The following is a 21,065-nucleotide window of genomic DNA, read 5'->3' on the forward strand; positions in this document are numbered from 1 at the left end:
CACAAGGGGCATGCAGGAGGTATCCCATACTGCCGTTGTTCAGTCTTTGGGACAGCTCTAAGCTTTAATGGTGCAACAGGAAAGCTCTTAACAAATCTGCGTTAAGTGCCAGGTCATGTGTGTAAGGTCAACGAGGGTGCATTCAAGCGCACCTGCTAATTATGTTCCTATACAGTATTTGCAGCTGCTGATGACAAGGGTTTGATGAAGTGAACAGTGATCAGTCATCCTCTCAGTCACATAATACATCTGGATGAGAGAGAGAGAGAGAGACTGTTTAACCAACTTAATGGACCAGAAGTACACACTTGCATTATTCTGTATATAAATGTGTATACCGGTTTGGAGAGTGTTTAATTAAAACATTTTCAAAATTATTTTATGGTTGCTTTCTGCAAATTTTTATTTGCAGTGTCAAAGACCTAGTCTTCAATCAAATACAAAGACTTTATTGTATTGCACTTGTCCTTTCACATTTGTACCTTGTATGATGCAGTGGGTGCATTTTTTTGGTTCCTTTTTTTTGTTGGTGTATAAATTAAATTTTTGCTTGAACAGCAAAAGGATGGACGAAGCACATTTTAAGGTCAGGACAAAATGGACGTCATTGCCTTGCTCTCATCAAGGCCCTTTATATTGATGATAAAATCACAAAATCACATTTGAGCTGTTGCTATTTCAATCAAGCACAAACAATAAGTTCTCTAGTACGATACAACATATTACCTTTTTTTAATTACCTTGTAGTTAGTTTTCTTTTTTGTGTGTGTGTGGCACATAACACAGACTATAGTTAACTTCACATTGGCAATCTTGACATAAAGGATTCAACTGTTTCAGTTCATTTATAACATATATCATCACAGTTAAACAATGCTCATGTTATAAACTCTAATCCTGATTACAGCAAAGCCCTATAAAACCACTAGATCTATGATAATTAGCCAAATTGAAGAATGCATTCATCTGTTTATTCTGACAATAGTGTAATCCTTTGTTGGGCAGATGAGAAGATGTGTAGGTTGTATTCATTCCTGACTGTAAGGAACACGTGCATTACCTTAAGCAAAGAGAAATAACTGTCATACAGTCTTACATAAAGTATAGCGTCTTCTTTCTACTGAAAAAAGTAATGTTTGCCTATTTCTAAGGCTAAAGATTTTTTCTCAATGTTTGACATTTTAAAATGTATTTCTCCTGAAAAAACAACTAGTGTCCTAAAACAAAGACCCATAAATGTCAAATAGTTACACATTTGAACTCAACCAACCAACCTTCTCCCTCCTCACTCTCTCTCTCAATCTTTCAATTTGCTTCATTGACATGACAAAATCAATTCATCTGTGTTGCCAAAGCACAAGAACAAACACATACACACAAACAAAAACAAGGAGAAAATGCATCTGATATAATTACACAAGTAAACAGGTAAACCCAATTTGTGCATAAAAATAACACACAGACACACACAAATTAATAATTAATAATAATAATAATAATAAAAATAATAATAACAAATATACAATTCTGTACTTATTTTCCTCTCTCTCTCTTTCAGACACTATGTGTTGAACATCTCGGATGATATTGGGAATTTTGGAGAGGTCCGTCTTCCTATCCTGGGCTGCCTGGCGGTGTCCTGGTTTGTCGTATTTCTCTGTCTCATCAAGGGTGTTAAATCCTCTGGAAAGGTCAGCCTCTCTCTCTCTCTCTCTCTCTCTCTCTCTCTCTCTCTCTCTCTCTCTCTCTCTCTCTCTCTCTCTCTCTCTCTCTCTCTCTCTCTCTCTCTCTCTCTCTCTCTCTCTCTCACACGCACACGCACACACACAAACACTCAACTTTTATATATATATATATATATATATATATATATACACAAAGGAAAATTGCTTCGTCCAACTGATTTCACCACATCGTTGGATTATCTGTGTGTGCTTGTGTGCAGGTGGTGTACTTTACAGCCACATTCCCCTATCTTGTTTTGACCATCCTGTTTATCCGTGGCATCACCCTGGACGGAGCCATCAATGGCATCAAGTTCTACCTGACTCCACAATGGCAGAAGGTTCTTGATGCAAAGGTATTCACTCAAACACATAAACAGGCAGATGGAAAAGAAACTGGAGAAAGAAATATGTTTTTTTCCAACTTTGGACTACATCTGACTGTATGTGGGTTTGTTTTTGCAGGTGTGGGGAGATGCTGCATCCCAGATCTTCTACTCCCTGGGCTGTGCATGGGGTGGTCTCATTACCATGGCTTCCTATAACAAGTTCCACAACAACTGTTTCAGGTTGGTACTACTCCAAACTACGGCATAACAAAAACAAGCTGTGCTTTAAAGACATATTTTAACATTTTGGGAGATACGCTTATTTGCTTTCTCGCAGAGAGTTAAATGTGAAGATCGATGCCACTCTCATATCTGTACTGCAAAAATGTAGCTGTAGCCAGGATGCGGTTAGCCTAGCTTAGCACAAAGAGATCTAGCCTGGCTCTATCCTAAAGTGACAAAATCTGCCTACCAAAGCTCACTGATTGGTGGATTGAATGGTAGATTTGTTTAATACATACACATACAGAAGTGTAAGAACAACAAGTTGGGGTTTTATGTGGTTATGTGCTGGACTAGTACTTGCTCCGGGGCAGTGAGCTCCCGGACTCTTGATGTTGTCACCGTGAGTTTGCCAGCCAACCAAAGAAGACTTCAGAAAGTTACTTATCCCCAAGTAATAGTCCAGATCATAACCCCCATAGAAACCATGTGTCATTTTTCCACTTTGGTTTTTGTACAGATCAAACAAATGAGAAGTAACATGTTAATTAGTGAGCTTTAAGAGCTGGTAGGCAGATTTTCCTTTACCTTTTGGACAAACCTAAGGTTGCTGTTTCCACTCTGCTTCCAGTATTTGAGAAAAATCCCCTTTTTCTTACTGGACAAAAACCCACTCACACCCATCTGACTTTTGTCTTTAGTGGGATAGATTACAATCGGCCTTTATTTTTAGAACAAATACCTCTGCAGTCGTCACAGGTATCCAATCGGCAGTGATGGAAACATGACGCCCAGGTGGACACGCTACTGTTCTGCCCTTTTCCAGTGCGATGTTACTGTATGGCGCAGCGGTAACTCTCTGTCATCTCAGCCACAAATTCCATCACACTCCGCGCAAACAGAATTCCAAATTAGTCAACATCAAGTTTGAAAGAGAGCCAGAATAATTAGCAGACTTTTAAAAAAAAGTAGTAACCAACGTAATATTTTCACTGACCTCCGTGCTGCTTTCTCCCGTGTGTTTGTGATTTTTAACGCAATTTAACACACCATAAAAAAGGAAAATGCAATGACAAATGAGTCTATGGCCTATTTTTAGCAGGTTTTCCCAGGTTTAAAAAACATGTACACACACATTTATTCTAGTGAAAAAAGGTTGAAGTTAAACCAATGGGCTGCTGTCTGTAGCTTCATATGTTACAGACATATGCTCTCAAAAGTGCATATGTATTTTTCAGAAAATGTGAAATTACTATACTCTTTTAGGAGATCAAATTAAACCCTTACAATAAGGGAAAACCACACATTGCATTTATTTCATTTATTTGTTTGTTTGGCAGGGACAGTGCTCATTAATCAACAGCAAAGTAATTGTAAATGAGCCAGAGTTAACAGGCTAACTTTCATCCAGCTGGCCAGTTTTAAAATGGCATATTCAAAAAACTAAACCCAATTAAATCACATAATACAGTCAGCACATAAAAGAAACATATACAGACCAACATTCAGGAAGACACATTGCACAACAACAAGTAACAAACAAATCAGACAAGAAAAAAACCCTGATACAACATGTTTCTAATTGTGGCTAATGTGGTAAAGGTCCTTCAAATTGTGCGCACACTAATGCTACTCTCAAGTTAAAATGTATACTTAACATGTTGCCTTTACAGAAACGTAGACAGCTTGACTATGCGTTTTGGAGTTATGCTGTTGGATTTTTCAAAGCATGTGTGTGAGGATTCTAAATTTGCACTGTAATTAAAGCAGCAGTTATAGCTTGTGCGCCTGCCTAAGTGAACATGACCATACTCATTTTAGATCAGGCTATGCTGCAATGTTTCAGCAAGACAACCAGCATCTTATTATTTGCACTGATCAGAGACACTTGGCAGAGCAAGTGAGAAGATGAGGAGGCGTAGGAGGAGAGAGGAAGTAGAAGGCGGGGAAGGGGAATTGACAGAATGTAAAATAAACCTAAAATTGACTTTAGGTTGTTTAGACTGTATGATACCCCTCCGGTATTCTCCTATCCAGACCTTCCTCCATAGCGCTGCGGAGGAGGGTCCGGCTAGTCCACACAGCATTCGTGGATGGGAGAAAAACGTGCTCTGGTTTATTGACATGTCTTTTAACTAGTGCTGACAGTTAAGCGCGTTATTATCGCCGATAACGTAAACCCATGTTAACGGCGTTATTTTTTTATCGCCAGATTAGCGTTCTTTTCGGCCTAGGAAACTTTGTAATTTTTTTTATTTTCGGAATGACAAGGAGAAAGGCTGAAGATATAATTTGTCCCTCTGTCAGGAGCTTGAGGTTGTGCTATCTGCACACACAGCTGTACACCGGCCTAATCAGCTCGTGTTCTGCAGCTCCGTCCCTGCAGAGTCGCTCGTTGCACTCCTGCAACACCACCGATTGGTGCACAAGTGCAGAGAGGACTGAGCAGGCCTTGCTGGTGGTTTGTGAGCAGAAAGGGACTTGTCCTCTGTGATAACTCTTCACAAGAAATGTGAGGAAAACAAAGCACTGTGCAATCACATAATTCCCTTGTTGAATCTGAACAAAGCTCAAGTTTGAGTCAGGGAGAGTAACGATAAAAAAGGTGTTCTCCTCGCCTCCACCTGCAATCATGGACAGCAAACTTAACAGGAAGAAAGGAACCAGAGCACACTGTTTTACATCCTTTTATAGCACAAAGAGACTCATGTTTCAATACTACTGCGGTCTCGGTCTGAGTCAAAATCAACTTGCCTCAGAGGAAGTAAAGTCAGCTCAGCAGTTAGAGATGACTTAATGTGAGTTTTCTCTGCTATTAATGTGATCTGAATGTAATTTAAATCATAAACTCCTGGACTAACCAACCCATGTTCTACATTTGTACATTTGTCTTTCTTTCTCTTTTTATGAAATTTTAGCAATTGGAAACGTCCCGAACACAGCAATGTAAGAATATTCAGGCAGAAGGCAGGGTCTCTGCAGATACAGATACCGCCATACACTTCTAGTGTGTCATAAGTGATGATTGAGATAAAACACTTTTGTATAAGTCTATACATTGTTTTTATCAAAATCCTATCAACAGTGATACTAAGTCTCTGTGAGATCACATTCTGGGGACATCAACACTCTTCTAACTGTAGTATGTACACTCCCTATCTCACTCCTCTGCTGCTGTTTTGTTCAGCAATCACAGCGTTAGTTCATATATTTCATCTTATCTTTCTATGAATATATGGTTTATGGATTTCACATTTAAATATGATTTTTTTCTCTTTTAAACTGCACACAATTGAGTATTTAAGGATAGTAAAAAGCTTGTTTTTGTTTGGTAATGATTTGATAATGGTGAACATTTACTCAGAAGTAGCCTTTGAATGATGCAATTGCAGCAGTTGAATTATCTCCCTAACATGTTTTTTCTTCTCTCTTCTACATACAGAGACAGTATCATCATCAGCGTAACAAACTGTGCGACCAGCGTCTATGCCGGCTTTGTCATTTTCTCTATCTTGGGCTTCATGGCACACAACCTGAACGTCCCTGTGTCAGAGGTGGCTGACCACGGCCCGGGCCTGGCCTTTGTAGCCTACCCAGAAGCCCTCACTCTGCTCCCAATCTCACCACTCTGGTCACTTCTCTTTTTCTTCATGCTCATCCTCCTGGGACTGGGGACTCAGGTGAGGCTGGAACACTGTACTCTACGTGCAGGTTGTGCTTCGATCTAAATCTAAAATACCGTACTAATGCATCAACACTTAAAATGTGAATTACTTGTGTGATACTGGGATTCATGTTTGGGGTAAATATGATGACAAGTTTGTTTAATTTTTGGATGTATAACAGTTGTTCATGCTCATCTGTGTCATTCCCCATCTGTGTATACTGTACGTATAGACTGTAGACCCAATTTATAACTTGTGTCAAATTGTAACTGGGACTGTAAAATTCACTTGGATTTTTCAGTTTATAGTTTATAGTTCATACTGCAAAGCTTGTCTATCTTAAAAAGGATACACAGATGTTATCTTCAGTTTGTAGGTTTTCTGGATGTTGATTCTGTAAATGGGCCAAGTGAACTCATTGGAACTGACAGGAGTTGCATGCTTCAGAAACTCAGTATTAGACCTGATCTCCTGTAGATCCGCAGATGTGTTTATAGTTTGAAAATGTATGGTCAATGGTAGCGGATTCAATGCAGCTCCTGCTAATCTGTAGGCCAGGTACTATTTATGACTGGTTCTTGGGGACTTTTTTATATATATATGTATATGTCTTGGTTTCACATAGACCAAATGTTTCTAGTGGTATGGAATATGTTCCCAATGTTGGTGGTGACTCAAATAAAAAGAGCCCAGAAGAAGCCCCTTTAAGGATGGCATTGTCTGTTGGTTGTTTACTTTTTTTGTTCTAGACTAAATTATCTCAATAACTATTAGATGGAAATGGCTACGGACATTCCTGGTCCCCAGATGATGATTTCTATTACAATGGGGAACCACTGACTGTTCATCTAGATCTACCAATAGGTCAATGTTTTCACTTATCCAGTGAAATCTCATTATCTCACTAAGATGGATTGCTACAAATGTTATACAAATATTCATAGTCACAAAGGATAAACCTTATTGACTTAGTGATATTAATGTTTACTTTAGCGACATCAGTTTGCCAACTACTGGATGGATTTTGAAATTTGCTATATCACTTTGTTAACCCTCTATTTTGTTCAGTACTTTTGTTTAACGTCAAATACCTGCAAAACAAACAACACTCAGGACTACCTGTACTTTGTGTTTAGTGCTAGCAAATTTAAGCATGCTAACTTTCTAAATAAATGGTGAACATAGTATCCCTTCTAAACACAAACATGTATGCATTGTCTGGTGAACTTGGCAGCATGCTACCATTAGCATTTAGCCCCAAGCACCACTGTGCCTTGCAGGGCTTTTTAGCATGGCTGTAGACTGTAGTGATACTGTTGTATTGGCAAGTATATATTTAAAAGGCCTTTTATTCTTAACCAATGACCAACCGCTTGTATGCCTGTAATTGGAATTATTTTTTCCACATCCCACCCGCAGATTATTGCATATTTGTCCTCTTTAAAATATTTGGGGGAATGTATACACATTGTGTTACAAAAGTGATGAAACTTACTGAGTAGACGATAAATATGTAGCTGCTGGCAGGAAATATATAGTAAAGCACTTCAGTTAAAGTTCATATGCAAAGGATAAATCTACTAGACATTTTATGTGGAACCGGAACATTTTCCTTTTAAGACTTCATACTTTCAACTTTAAAAGATGTTTTTACTCCTTAGTGTGTAAAAACATGAAAATAAACTCCCCAAAAATCTGTCAAACTCCTGGTACCCTTGTTTTCAACACATGAAGACATTTTTTCAACTGTCCAATCTCATCTCTCATTTCATAAAATTACCAAACCCATCGCCTCTGTTTCTGTAGTTCTGTCTGCTGGAGACCCTGGTGACGGCCGTCGTCGATGAGATCGGTACGGACTGGATCATCAGGAACAAGACGGTTGTCACATTGTCAGTGGCCATAGTTGGGTTTTTACTTGGAGTGCCACTAACGACACAGGTAAGTCCCAGACACATGCAGATCATGTCTTTGAGAGAAGCTTGTTTCTTTCTCACGGTGGTGACTCATTCTCTGTTTAATGTGTGCAGGCAGGAATCTATTGGTTGTTACTGATGGACAACTATGCTGCTAGTTTCTCTCTGGTCATCATCTCTTGCATCATGTGCATCTGCGTTATGTATGTTTATGGTAAGTAGAGAAATAGACTGAACATGTTGCTTTTGTTTGCTCTCATGTGAATTTATGAAATTAACCATTTTTTTAAAAGGTAAAAAAAGTGCTATGGCACATTATCATTATTGTGAAAACATATTGCCTTTGTGCCTTGCGATTTAGGTTTTATTTCTAGGTTTCTTATCTCTGTAGATGTTCGGCCATACCTAGTCTTAATGATTCCACAAAGAGATAGTTTCAGCACAGCTAAAATCAAGTCTGAAAGCAGAAACATTTTCTGTCACCTGTTTGTCTTTGTTAAGCAACAATGAAAAGATATAACGATTAGTTCGAGAAGGAGCAGGCAGAAGCAAATAGCTTATTTGGTCCTGCCCCTATTTCAAAAAATCATGTTATTACAAAGTAAGTAGATACGCAAATACAGCATACAATTTGTCAGGTCTTACTATAACTTACAAAGGTATGCAACATACCTTTACATTACAATTCCATTCCTATGTTTTGGTCTATTCTGTATTGATCAAGGAATGACTTCTTCAATCTACTTTTGAATTAAAAGATATTATGGCTTTGTTTGATCTCATTGTCCAGTCCATTCCATGAGGTGACCCAACAAACGTTTTAACAGTAGTTCGCACGAGGTTGTTTGAACATACAATGTCCTCTTAAATGATAACCCCCGTCTCTTTCATTAAACATTGCGCGTATGTTACTAGGTAAATCATTTTCTTTAACTTTAAACATAAATTGTGCCGTTTTGAATGTAACAACGTCAATACAGTTCAGCAAATGTGACAGATGATTAGTGTGCTCATAATACCCAGTGTGATTTATTATCCTGATTGCTCTTTTTTGCAATGTGAAAATATTTTGTAAGTTGCTTCATTGTAAACTCACCATTATATACCCAAATTAAAAAATTACAAAAAGAAAAAGACAGTGAAATACTGATTGTTCACCAAAGGCAGGCTAAACACGCCAGCACATATAATAATAATAATAATAATAATAATAATAATAATAATAATAATAATAATAATAATAGTAGTAGTAGTAGTAGTAGTAGTAGTAGTGTTTATTTAATATAGCACCTTTCCCAGACAGAGTCACAAAGTGCTTCACATGATACAATTTTTAAAATAAGACCCAAACCATAACATTTGTAATTAAAAGTGAAATAAATTCCCAAAATAACAAAAATGAAAAAGATTTGAAAACACAAAATTGCAAACTTGAGCCAAGTGAGTCTTCAACTGTTTTTATAAGCATCAACAGAGACCACAGAATGCTGCCTTTGGACATGTCAATATAAGGTGCTTTACCAAAAAAACCTTTTCTTCTCTTAGTTACTTTCTTAGCTGCACATCTATCTATGTTTTCAGCTTTGTTATAACACAAGCTCTGTGTCAGTTTTGCTTCAGTTCAGTTCAAATCAGAACAAGTTGGCCACAGACCCCCAATCTGATATCAGCACTGAGATGTCCAAGATAAAAACAATGTGCCTGTGGTGCCCCATAACGGCACAATGGAATTTTATAGCAATGCTTCATAAAATAACAACTATGTTTTGATTTCTGTAAATCCTGATGGCCATACAGATTGCATGCCCTATGTGGAAAGTAGTAAGAATATTTCCGTCACCTTAACCAAAAGGCTGTTTCTGAGCAGACACATGATTTCCTGTCTTCCAGCTTTTAGATGAATAAATCTCTAAATTAAAAATGGCTTTGTGGCATGGTACTACCTGAGGGGTTCTCCCATAACATCATTAGATATGGGAGACTTTGTTTTGTACAAGTCAAGCTGTCAAATGTGAATAACCTTTTTTCAAATCTGGCCAACCAGGGGCCCCTTTATATGTTCCTCAGCTGCATCCTAGGTCAAAAACTTAGGTAGAAATAAACATAGTAACAGTTGGTCACAAAAAATCTCTACCCGGATACATTCAAATCACAGCCTGACCAGGATTGTATGTTAGTATTAAAATGTGGAATAAATAATCAGACTTTGAACTTTGATGCAACACTTTGGACTTTCCTGGATAACCATTTGTGTTGATTGCAGGCTACAGGAACTACTTTAAAGATGTTGAGATGATGCTGGGCTTCCCTCCTCCTCTCTTCTTCAAAGTCTGCTGGAGATTCATCTCCCCCCTCATTATCTCTGTAAGTGACACACATACACACACACATACACACACGTAAACACACCAGCTCATTTGGGTCATAAGTGATTGAACCTGTAATCAAAATGTAACAATGGCACATAAATCCTTTCGCCTCCTGAAACATTAACACGAGCAAAGAAGATGTGGATGTAGAGATCTGAAGGCGTTCAGTGTAAGGTTCTAAAACTTTCCCGTGGTTGTGACACATTGTAAAGGGGCCTGACCTACATTTAAGCTGCCATCAACACTAATCTGTTTGGCTACTTTGGCTTTGTTTCCAATACAAATTCCTAAAAGCAAATCTTTCTGACTGGGAAATGGACACATACAGCTGCTATCAATGGTATTTCCCAAGCAGGCATATTAGTCCACTAAGCTGTTGGGCCAACCAAGAAATTCATTGTTGTGGATTACTGGTCAGATTTCAGGCACTTCTGTTCTCTCTCTCAGGTCACTACACAGATGAATGCCTTGCTCTGTAGGGCCTCGGCTAGAACTGCCGACTAAACTCACTGCTGTTGGCAACAGTCATAATTTGTAATGATAATTATCTGCAACTTTTAAATAAAACAAACACGTGTTGTGCTGTGTTAATGCAGGTTTCTTGTGGAAAACTGATCTGCTGTCGATGAAGTCATGTTTCTTACTTTGACCATAGCAACAGCAGCCATTTGTTTGGACTAATTGTAACCAGGATGTAACCTGATGAGCCAGATGGTTTGTTACACAGAACCATCTGATAAGACATCATTGGAAACTGTTTGAAAAAAACAAACAAATACCTGGCAGGTGATTGAATGAACCGTCCACCATGGCTGTTTTAAACGAAAAGTCGCCGCCGTCACACCTAAACCACACCGGTAGCTGCAGCAGCTCCTTAACGCAGATCTCATGATATAACAAGTATCAAGCTACTATGCAAAGTAAACCAGTAAGGGTATACTGTAATGATTTACCACTAATTATTTTGCTATATCTTAATGATTTTTTAACGAATACTGTTAAATTGATACAAAAATGCAAGGTAATTTTTTGTCTTCATGACTACTGTATATTTTTTCATACTATATTAGATATGAATAACTCATATCAAAGAACAACATTTCAACATACATTTCTAGTTCCCTCTTTGTGTTTTTAAATAAAGTTTTGTTTTCATTAGCTTTTTTTAGCACCTGCTCTAAATGATAAGGGCCTTACTCATTCACCGTCTCTCTTCTGTCCTTGTAGTTCATCCTGATCTTCACAGTGATCCAGTACAAGCCCATCAAGTACAATAACTATGTGTATCCCGGCTGGTCTCTGGCTATCGGCTTCTCCATGGCTTTGTCCTCAGTGGTCTGCATACCGATCTATGCCCTCTACAAGATCTCAAGGTCCCCAGGAGCCACCTTCAGAGAGGTACCCCCCCCTCCGTCACACTCCTTAGTCTTTCTTGCAATGTGTGGAATGCAAACTGAGGCTTCTACCATTACACTGCATTAATTTAGCTGATGCTTTTATCCAAAGTGATTTATAATACTGTAAGTGTATCCAACCATGTGGGCACAACCCCCCAAAAAAGCTAGAATCAACTTAAAATACGCTGATCTACTTCAAGTGATACATTTAGAGACAAAAAAGAGAAAGACAAACTATTTGTTTTAGTTTATAGTGTGTGAGTTGTTTAGTCTGTCAGGGTTTCTGCTTGCCTGATGTCAGTGGGGAGCTCCTTGTGGAGCCAGGGCAGCAAAGAGTCATGGCTTTGAGTGGTAGCCGGGTCCCATCGTAGTGAGGTAGTAGCAAGGCGATTGGCAGTAGTGTAGCGATTGTAGTGAACGGGCCGGGGTGTGTGGTTTAGCCGATGCAGGGTGCGGAGGAGCAGTGTGGTGTGATTGAACTAGATTGAAGACCAGCTGAGCTGCTGTATTTAGCATGAGCTGCAGATGTTGCATGGCACATGCAGGCACACCAGCCAAGAGCCAGACAACAAGACTTTGGACCAGAACCCGCACCTCCTCCTGGGTGAGGATTGGATTTATCCTCCTGATGTTGTGGAAAAGAAATCTACAGAGCAACTAACATCTCTGCAACAAAGAGATGTGCTAAAAACAACTGGTCATCCAGTACCCCACCCAGGTTCCTTGCAGTCCGAGTCAGGGACACTGCAGAGTTCTCAATAGTGATTGAGAGGTCACGGAGAGGAGCGCCCTTAACTGGAAAGGAAGAGCTGCTCAGTTTTGTCAGTGTTGAGCCATGGCTACTTTTCAGCAAACTATGTAATTAAATCATCAGTTGGTAATTTACTTATTTAACTCATTTTTACATTGTTGTGATTTATATGTATTTTTCATGTTTTGAAGTCCTGTTTCTTGCATTACTTGGTAACATGTAGTCTAGCTAAATACCATCAGTTAATAGTAGGAAGGGATTCCACATGTATGGCTGAGTTTAGCTAGAAAACAGGAGTTTGAAATTCCTGACCAATCAAGTTTCATCGCGCACAAAAAGAGAGAGTTCCCCAATAATTTGCCATTGAATTGGGAACACACATGAATAGAATGCATTCAATGTTAATATCCCATTAACATTCCAGAATGTTAATATTAACTGGAAAACGTGTAGTCACTTAAGCTGAAAATTGGGTGCATACTGAAAAGGTTGGAAGTGTCTGAAGTATATGAGCCAAAAGCAAGTTTGTTAAAATAATATATTTTAAAATGCTGAACGGAGTTGCACAGTTGACAAGCAGTAGTTGAACAAACTAAAAGCAGTCAAAATGTCTGTTGATGAGTAAGAGATGAAATAGCTAGTGTTAGTTGATGCTGAGAGGGGGAAATCAGTTGAAATGTCAGTCAATGAATGCCACTTTAACTATTGACATTTTTCATAAAATGTTTTTGGAGCTGATATTTGTAGTTACATTTAAATCATGAATGCATTAACTGGTATTAACATTGTACTTCCAGCGAAGTCCTGAGTTGATTTGATTCAGACCCGCTCATAAATCTCTTTGGAATCTCCTCTAAAGTTTCCAGTCATATTGAAGCTGCTCTAAATGCCGTGTCCCTCTTCCTTTTTCCTTCCCAGCGGTTGAAGTTCGCTTGCATGGCAGATCCAAATTGGGGCCCCGCCCTGCAGGAGCACCGGACAGGCCGCTACGCCCCCATGGCCTCCGAAGACACTGTGGAGGCTCGTCCCCTCAAGGAGAAGGAGGAGCTGAAGGAGGAGCTGAAAGATGACGAGAAGGAGAGGAAGGATGAGATCAGCCTCACCATCCAGGGAAGCAACGGCTCCACTAACACACACAGCAACCCCAACCCCAGCGCATAGACGGCACCCCGCTCTCTCAATGCTACCGGGCACGACCCTCGGTGCCCCACCATTTTTTTCTTCTCTTCCTCCCTTCTCCTCCATCCTCACCCCACTTTCCCACATTCCTCTGTGGGGGAGATTCCATTCGCTGGAGACCTTTACATATTGTAAGGGCTTATTATATCTATCCTAACCTCTTCTATCTATCTGTATGTTGTCTCTCGATAAAACGAAGAAGAAGAAAAAAACGAAAGAAAGGAAAAATTGGGTCATCATCCAAAAGATTTGTGTGTGCGTGTGTGTGTGTGTGTGTGTGTGTGTGTGTGTGGGGGGGGGGGGGGGGGGGGGGCGTGTAGGTGTGGGGGGGTTGTTAATTTGTTACAGACAATTTAATAATGCAGTTTGTCTATCCTTTCATTTTTTGTGAAACCTGTATATGTCATCTTCATATGCAGTTAGAGATACAGTAGATTTTAAAGCTACATGTATTTTTTTCTGCACGCAGCAACATCGAGACACATACTGTTTTCCTTTATTCTGTTAGCTGGGTCGGTTTGGGATTGGTGACTTTCTAGCAGCAGTGATTTGACAGCTGGAGACTTGTGATGCGATACACAGTGGTGCTGTAATAAAGAGTAGGGTGAACTGTGCCTGAGCTGGCCATTTACAGTTTGATGATGCTGGAATATGGAAATTGGCTCAATTCAATGGCCAGTAAATAAAAAGAGGCAGATACACTCATTCACACCCATACACTCACATTATTGTACATTTTACAGCACACAGTGACCTCAACTATAGTTGATCTCAGCTTAAGACTAAGCCTGTTGTTATTTTATGCTGCTTCTTTAAAAAACAGTTTTATAGAACAAACATATTTAACACCTGGGATGGGCGACTGACACTTAGGGCTGATTTCTGGTGGAAATTTTCTCCATTGGTAACTTCTTTTCCACTAAAGCTGCTTAAACTTTGAAAACTCAGCAGAGAATTATCAGTGATCTTAAAGCATTCTATGCTCTCTGCCTCACACGTACTCTTGTGTATGCACACACACACACACACACACACACACACACACACACACACACACACGCAGACACACACATACATACACGCACATACACACACATACACACACAAATGGACACACACACACAAAAGCATTTGCTTCCGGTTCTTTGACTGAAGAGATCCATTTCTCAGGGTCCAAGTGAAATTAAAGTCCTGTGGTTTCCTTGCCTGTGGAAACCGTGTCTTGACTGAAGGTGGCCTGTTAAAATTATAGGGACCGAAACCAACTAACTTTCCCCGCTGTCGACACCTACACACACCCGTACACACAAAACGGGTGGATGCTACTCTGTATATTGAAGTGCCATCTCTCCTTATGTCTTCCAGGCATTCTTTTTTAAATGTGAAATGCATCTTGGGATGTAGTCTATGAAGGAGGATCCGGATTAGAGGACGTAGCTAGTGAGAGGATCTTATTGTGTCATAGTCTGTGTCTTCCGTGGGTCGTAGCAATCCGCCCCATTAATTAAGGCATGTTACCAAAAACATTACCTGAGTTACCTGAGTCCTGCACATGTTTTTGGTAACATATAAACTGTATATCTCAGAAAGACTGGTATGGTGTCAGTCTCTTACAGTCAGTGGGACCTTTAATGTATTTACAGGCATTTCTTTTAAAAGCTCTGAGCCAAGCTGTGCTGTGACAGAGAGAGAGAGAGAAAGCAAAAGAGGTGCAGCTTGTTTCCAGAATAATACAGAATACAAACCTTAAATTAATTATGTAGATTTAAATGTAGCTGTATAGAATAGTTCTCTCTGTAGAATTCTCCTTTTTACAGCACATGTTTATTTTGTACAAAAAATAAAAACTACTGAATCATAATTAACCACGTTTGCCATTCCTCATATGTGAATTGATTTGTTGTTGTTGTTGTTGGAGTGTGTGGGATAGGACAGAGAGGGGTCTATTTAGCATGCAGGGTTGTTTTTCCCAAAAGTGTCTGATTGGAAAGCATCCAGGACTATTTGTAATAGTGTGGTTGCAGAGGTTTTTGGAGGTCTCAATACAGAACAAATGTAAGAAAAGAGTATTTTGTTTTTTGTCATCTAGACAGATTTGTGAAGATCACGTGTTTCTTTGTATTTTCATTCTAAGATGCTTTGTTGGGCACATGTTAGAAGGAAGCGAGATGGTTTTAGCTTCACGGGCAGGAAGGATTTTTTGGGATTGCTTCTGGTCTGGCTGTAATGTTTCTTCACGTGGCAGTTTTTCTACATTTGTGAGCTGTCAATTCCTCAACTATGTCTAAGACGTTTGGAGAACTAGTAGGCTATGATACCTGTTTGAGCATGGAACATATTCAGATAATACACAAAACTGTATACGGCATATTCAAAGAACTTTAAAGGAATAGTTTAATATTTTGTGAACTACTCTTATGCACTAGAAGATCAGTTGAGAAGACTGATACCACTCGCATGTATGTACGACGCTCACAAATTACCGTGTTTTATCTCGTTTCTTTGAAAGTGACTATTTTCTGAAGTGTCGAAGCACATCTGCACATTTTTTCACCACTGATCCCCCAAAACGCATGTCCTCAGAAGAGGACAGAGCAGTTGCCACACTAAGACGGGGTGATGCTGACACACAGGTTAGTAAAGGCACAACAGAGGTAAAACTGTGAATGAAATACAAAAAGCCCAACAGACACTACAATCTGTTAAATGCTAAAACAAGCAACAATGGTAGAGGTCATTGCTAAGCACAGAAGCTAAGCACAGTGAGTTTTCTAGAACAAGCGCACATTTCTACCCAGGCTTCTAACATGCTATTTTTTTACAGTAAGGCTCTATAGAAACATACACTGGTTATTGACATAGATGGAGAATTGTAGCTTTGGTTGGTAGTTAGCGGTCTGTTTTTACCTTCTGGTTTAGGTTTTTTCCTAAATCATTTTATATTATCATTCCTAATACCAATGTATTTTGTAAAAGTGTTTATTTTTAATTAAATTACTGCAAAACCAGGTGCTCGAGAAGCAATATACTATCTCCATCTACTAATCTAAATTAATTGCGTTGCTTCTTTTGAGTAGAAACTCTGATCCAAGGAACGTTACACTTTCTCATAAAAAGAGGTTTTGTTTGCTGAAAAGGGTGAATATGAAGTTGTTGTTCTCTATATTGGGACAGCTTGTAGCTCAGACCATTTCCTGTTTGTAGTTGCTTGTCTTGTGCATTTATGCTGTAGTAAGTGAAGCTTAGCCGCCATGTTACCATGCTATCTCTCTATATAGCCCAACCCTCACCATCTCCCCACAACTCTTCCTCCCGTTGTACAGTATTGTAAAAAAATATATAATCGGACTGTGTGTACGTGTGCGTTGAACTTTGCTTTTATTTCGAGGGTGGGTAAGTGTGTTTTTGCGTGTCAGGGGTGGGCGGGTATCGTTTTATTTTGTTTTTGATTTGTCATTTTTCTTGTAGTGTAATGTAGACGACGTCAGGTGTATTGTGTACTGTGTGTAGTGGATTAGCTCTTACTGCTGAGCCTGCATGTAGAGCAGGCGTAGTGTCAGTATTGATGTCAATGTACCTCTAACCTATCAGAACTAGCCAAGTCTTACTCTGCTAATGATATAGTATTTTAAGGGAGAAAAAACATTTTGTACTAAAAGAAGAGAAGGAAAACTACTTATAGTATTATCAAATTTTACTCATTGTTTATCCAATGTTAAATTACACTACTTTTCTGGATTGTTTTTAAAGTATTCATTGAAAAATGCCAGTTAGGTTTAAAAAGCATTTCAAAACAATCTCCAAAAATCTTTGGATCGAAACTTGAACTACAAAAGAATGGTGGTTGTTGGTTTTTTTCAGTGAGCGCTGGTGTAGATGGTGGCTGCAGTTACATGACAGAATGATAGATGTGTGACAGTAACACATGAACCTAAAGCTATATTTTACACAGTAAAATGCCAACAGTTGTACATCGCTCTTTACTTTTAATATTCTGTGGCCCTTAACGCAAAAAATTTGGCTTTTTCTGTCTAGGTGTCACAAAATGTTAAAAAAAAAAAGATCAAAACACCAAATGTGCACTGCCACTAAGAACAGCATTTTCATTCTTGCTGCTCTGATGCATTATATTGGAACATAAGGTTGTTTCATGTGGACAATTTAGACAATTATATCACATATATGTATCTGGCAAGGGTCCATTTACCATTATGTTTTGATTTATTTCTCTTGTTGGTAAAGTAAACCTTCAATTATGTGGCTACCCAGAGACTAAGACCAATTTAGTCTTCCCAAAAAACAAAAAAAAGGAGATTGAGAATAGTTAGTAGTTGGCCCATTTCTTCATTTACTAATATGCCTACTATCACCATGTGGCTGTGGAGAAAGTCACTGATGTTGAAGAACGGGAACTACGTGAAGTATTGGACCACTTTTGTACACAAAATTCACAGCACAACTGCTCTACTGTACTAAAAAAAAAAAACTGGGATTTTACCTTGTTTCTGTGGTTCTCTGTCAATTGCAGAACATTACCTCTTGAATTTCTTACTACTGCTCATGTAAACATAATCGTATGTTTCAGCACTTTAAAGACATCATTTGTTTTTTTTGTAAAACAACAGTAAAAAAAAACATAAGAATAATGATTCATACTTTCATTTTGAAAAAAGAAAACATGTTTGGTATATAATGTCTTATTTTCAGTGATCTGGCTGAAAGAAACTGTCCGAGTGTCAGTGGACATACAGTACGCTATGTTGTTGCTATGCCAATGTCAATTGTTTCATGGGAGGAGTGGAGAGGAAAAGCACAAATGAGAAAAGAGAACACAGTTCTTCTGGTATCCTCTATTATATCTATCTGTCTATCTATCTAACCATGTCTGTTCTTCTTGTTCAACCTTTAGGGCCAAATCCATTGCAATGTCTTAGTCCTGTCAGCTGTATATTGTAAACTGTTGAATTACAAAATGGTAAATAAAATCTATTTTAAAGATCAGTGCGCTGCAGTGTTTGCATGTTTTATGATGTTCTTAATGCAATCATACCACTCACAGTGCATAATTCTGAACATGTTATATAATACATTTGATCAATATTGGTAATTTTACATTCACTCAGTTGTGATGTCACAACTATACTAATATATACATACACATACAATGCCGCTACTTTAAAATGAGAATTTAAGTTGAATTTACAAGGAATAAAATGCACCATTGCTCAATTCATCCACTTCTACAGCCATACTTGGTCTGATAGGACCAGTTGCTTATAGTGGCTAATCTAAGTTAAAGTCAGAAAACTTAACGCTCAAAATATTGCTGTATAACTGATGCTACTGCGTCCATTTGACAATGTAACTCTTTACTACTCATGCTGTTGTTAGGCCAAGTTTTAACATGTCAGAGAAGTTGGATATATCAGATAAGTAAGAAGTAGCTAAACATGCCGCACTTCCCCATTAGACATGTTTGTTGTTCCCTGCTTGTGGTCCTGGTCATCCCGCTCTCAGTCAGGTCGACCACTGATAATGTCTGTTAAGCAACTGACTTAAGAGAATCTTGGGAAATGAAGGTAAATTGTGGCATTAACCAGTAATTTCCACAACTCAGCAACAGTTGCATGGTCTCTCTTTGAAGTAAGTCAGTGTCGAAAAAAAAAAATATTACTATAGACACTACAACTAATATATTACAAATTCTTAATTGTGTGTGTGTGACCCACTGGAAGCATCCTGACAGGTTTAGAACCACTACTCTAAACAATGTGACAGACAACTAAAACGGTGTACATTTTTAATGTACATTACCAATTTAACTCAACATAGTGCAGCATATCATTGGGACTTGTCTGCCCTGACTGTAAATCAGTGCTGAACTTGACAACACAAAGCAGCTACCGTGTCATGTTATGACCTTCCCACTAGATGGGGCTGGAAAGGCAATAACCTGAAATGAAAAATCCATGCGCCAGTTTCTTGTGTTAGTTCATGGCAGTCTTGTCTTTCAGGGTTAGACTGATACAAATAGACTTTCATTGTTTGTAAGCTGCTTTCACTAAGAATTAGTCATTGGTGCTAATAATCAATGTGTGCATGTTTTCATGCCACACAAATGCAAATATACAGTATTTATTTTAAGTGTGGAAATGTTGATGAAACATTTAGGCCACACAGAACGCTAAACTCTGACTAGATAAGATTAACAGTTTGATAAGAAGCACCTGATGCTGATTACTGTACCCAGAACATTGAAAACTCTGGCTGTTATATACAGAATTACAACAACCAGCTAAACAATTAAGTGAAACGAAATATCTGGAAAAAAAATAAATCGTCCATTGCATCAGCACTGGATAATGGAACACTATACCTAAAATGTTACTACTACTACAGTCTATAAAATAGGTAATATAATATAGAGTGTTTTGTACAACAACCTTTTTGATCATTCAGAAAGCAGCTAAACAAATACCATGTTTTTCCCCAGCAACTTAAGCCATGAAGCTGATATAAAATATATATATAATGAAGAGATTTTGTTTGTGGAGAAGGCAAATGTTGATTACAACCTACAATACACAAGTGTGGGGGAAGCATGATGATTTAGTTATCGCTATGAGGTCTAAGCCATTTTTTCCAATCACCTGGTTTCCTTGTGTAATAATGCTTGTATAACCTCAACCCTGTGATGCACATAATTAAGCTAGAGACATTATTGATTTCAAGCCAACCTGGGCTATCAGGAAATGTATGCTGCAGGAATGACACAAAAATTTGTAAATTGTCATATGACTACATATACAAAAGAAAATCTAAACGGAAATTGAATCTTAGAGAAATGTGTAACGCATTCATCCAAAAAGTTAGTTGTGCCTTCTCGAATGCATTTCCGGTCTGCTATGAGACATCAGAAGGCCAAATCACATTAATTTACACATTCAGGGTTGTCTGAGTGGCCAGAAACTCTGAGAATGTAATTATTTAAAACATTTTTGCTGTATGTCATTTGTTCCATGTTTAGTGTCTTTAGCATGCATGGTAACAGTGCCAGCATCTCCAACATTGTGGATGAAAACACCAAAGAAGAAGAACATAGTCAGGAAGAAAGCCTCTGATTGGTCGACACACTCACCTGACAAAAGTCTGGGATTCAAGATGGCTGGAGCGAATAGTAACAGTGGATATATTGTTCCTAAATAATGGCACAACGTTTTTGTAATGATACTGCAGTTCCAGGATGAATAACAAAGCTTCTGGCAATGCGGAGATATCAAACATTGTGTAACTTGTTTTATGGATTCATACCTATGAATTTATTGTACAAACACATGGGAACTCCATGCTGGCTTAAAAAGCTTAGGGAAGGCCAACAATCGCATGGAAGACGTCCTTGAAACACTGCATTTCTCTGCTCCAAAACACAAAAAGTAAGTCTCTGCACTGAAGATATTGAATGTGACATAAGAAGCTATTAAAAGTCATCAGAGCCTTCATTCTACTCTGAATA

At 38.5% G+C, this 21,065-nt stretch overlaps 1 protein-coding gene across 3 annotated transcripts in view; it reads left to right on the forward strand.

The window, feature by feature from the left end:
- The window catches only part of slc6a9 (solute carrier family 6 member 9), a 68,907-nt gene extending 55,133 nt beyond the window's left edge, over positions 1–13,774 (forward strand). For all 3 annotated transcript variants that reach the window (XM_034887304.1, XM_034887306.1, XM_034887303.1), the window contains 9 exons: positions 1,559–1,691; positions 1,946–2,080; positions 2,190–2,293; positions 5,718–5,955; positions 7,747–7,881; positions 7,971–8,070; positions 10,120–10,220; positions 11,453–11,623; positions 13,292–13,774. In XM_034887304.1, the coding sequence (XP_034743195.1) occupies positions 1,559–1,691; positions 1,946–2,080; positions 2,190–2,293; positions 5,718–5,955; positions 7,747–7,881; positions 7,971–8,070; positions 10,120–10,220; positions 11,453–11,623; positions 13,292–13,534 (1,360 nt within the window). In that variant the 3' untranslated portion in view covers positions 13,535–13,774. The remainder of the gene's footprint in view (positions 1–1,558; positions 1,692–1,945; positions 2,081–2,189; positions 2,294–5,717; positions 5,956–7,746; positions 7,882–7,970; positions 8,071–10,119; positions 10,221–11,452; positions 11,624–13,291) is intronic.
- Positions 13,775–21,065: the final 7,291 nt, after the last annotated feature.

The sequence above is a fragment of the Etheostoma cragini genome, chromosome 12 (assembly GCF_013103735.1).
Source record: "Etheostoma cragini isolate CJK2018 chromosome 12, CSU_Ecrag_1.0, whole genome shotgun sequence".
NCBI lineage: Eukaryota > Metazoa > Chordata > Actinopteri > Perciformes > Percidae > Etheostoma > Etheostoma cragini.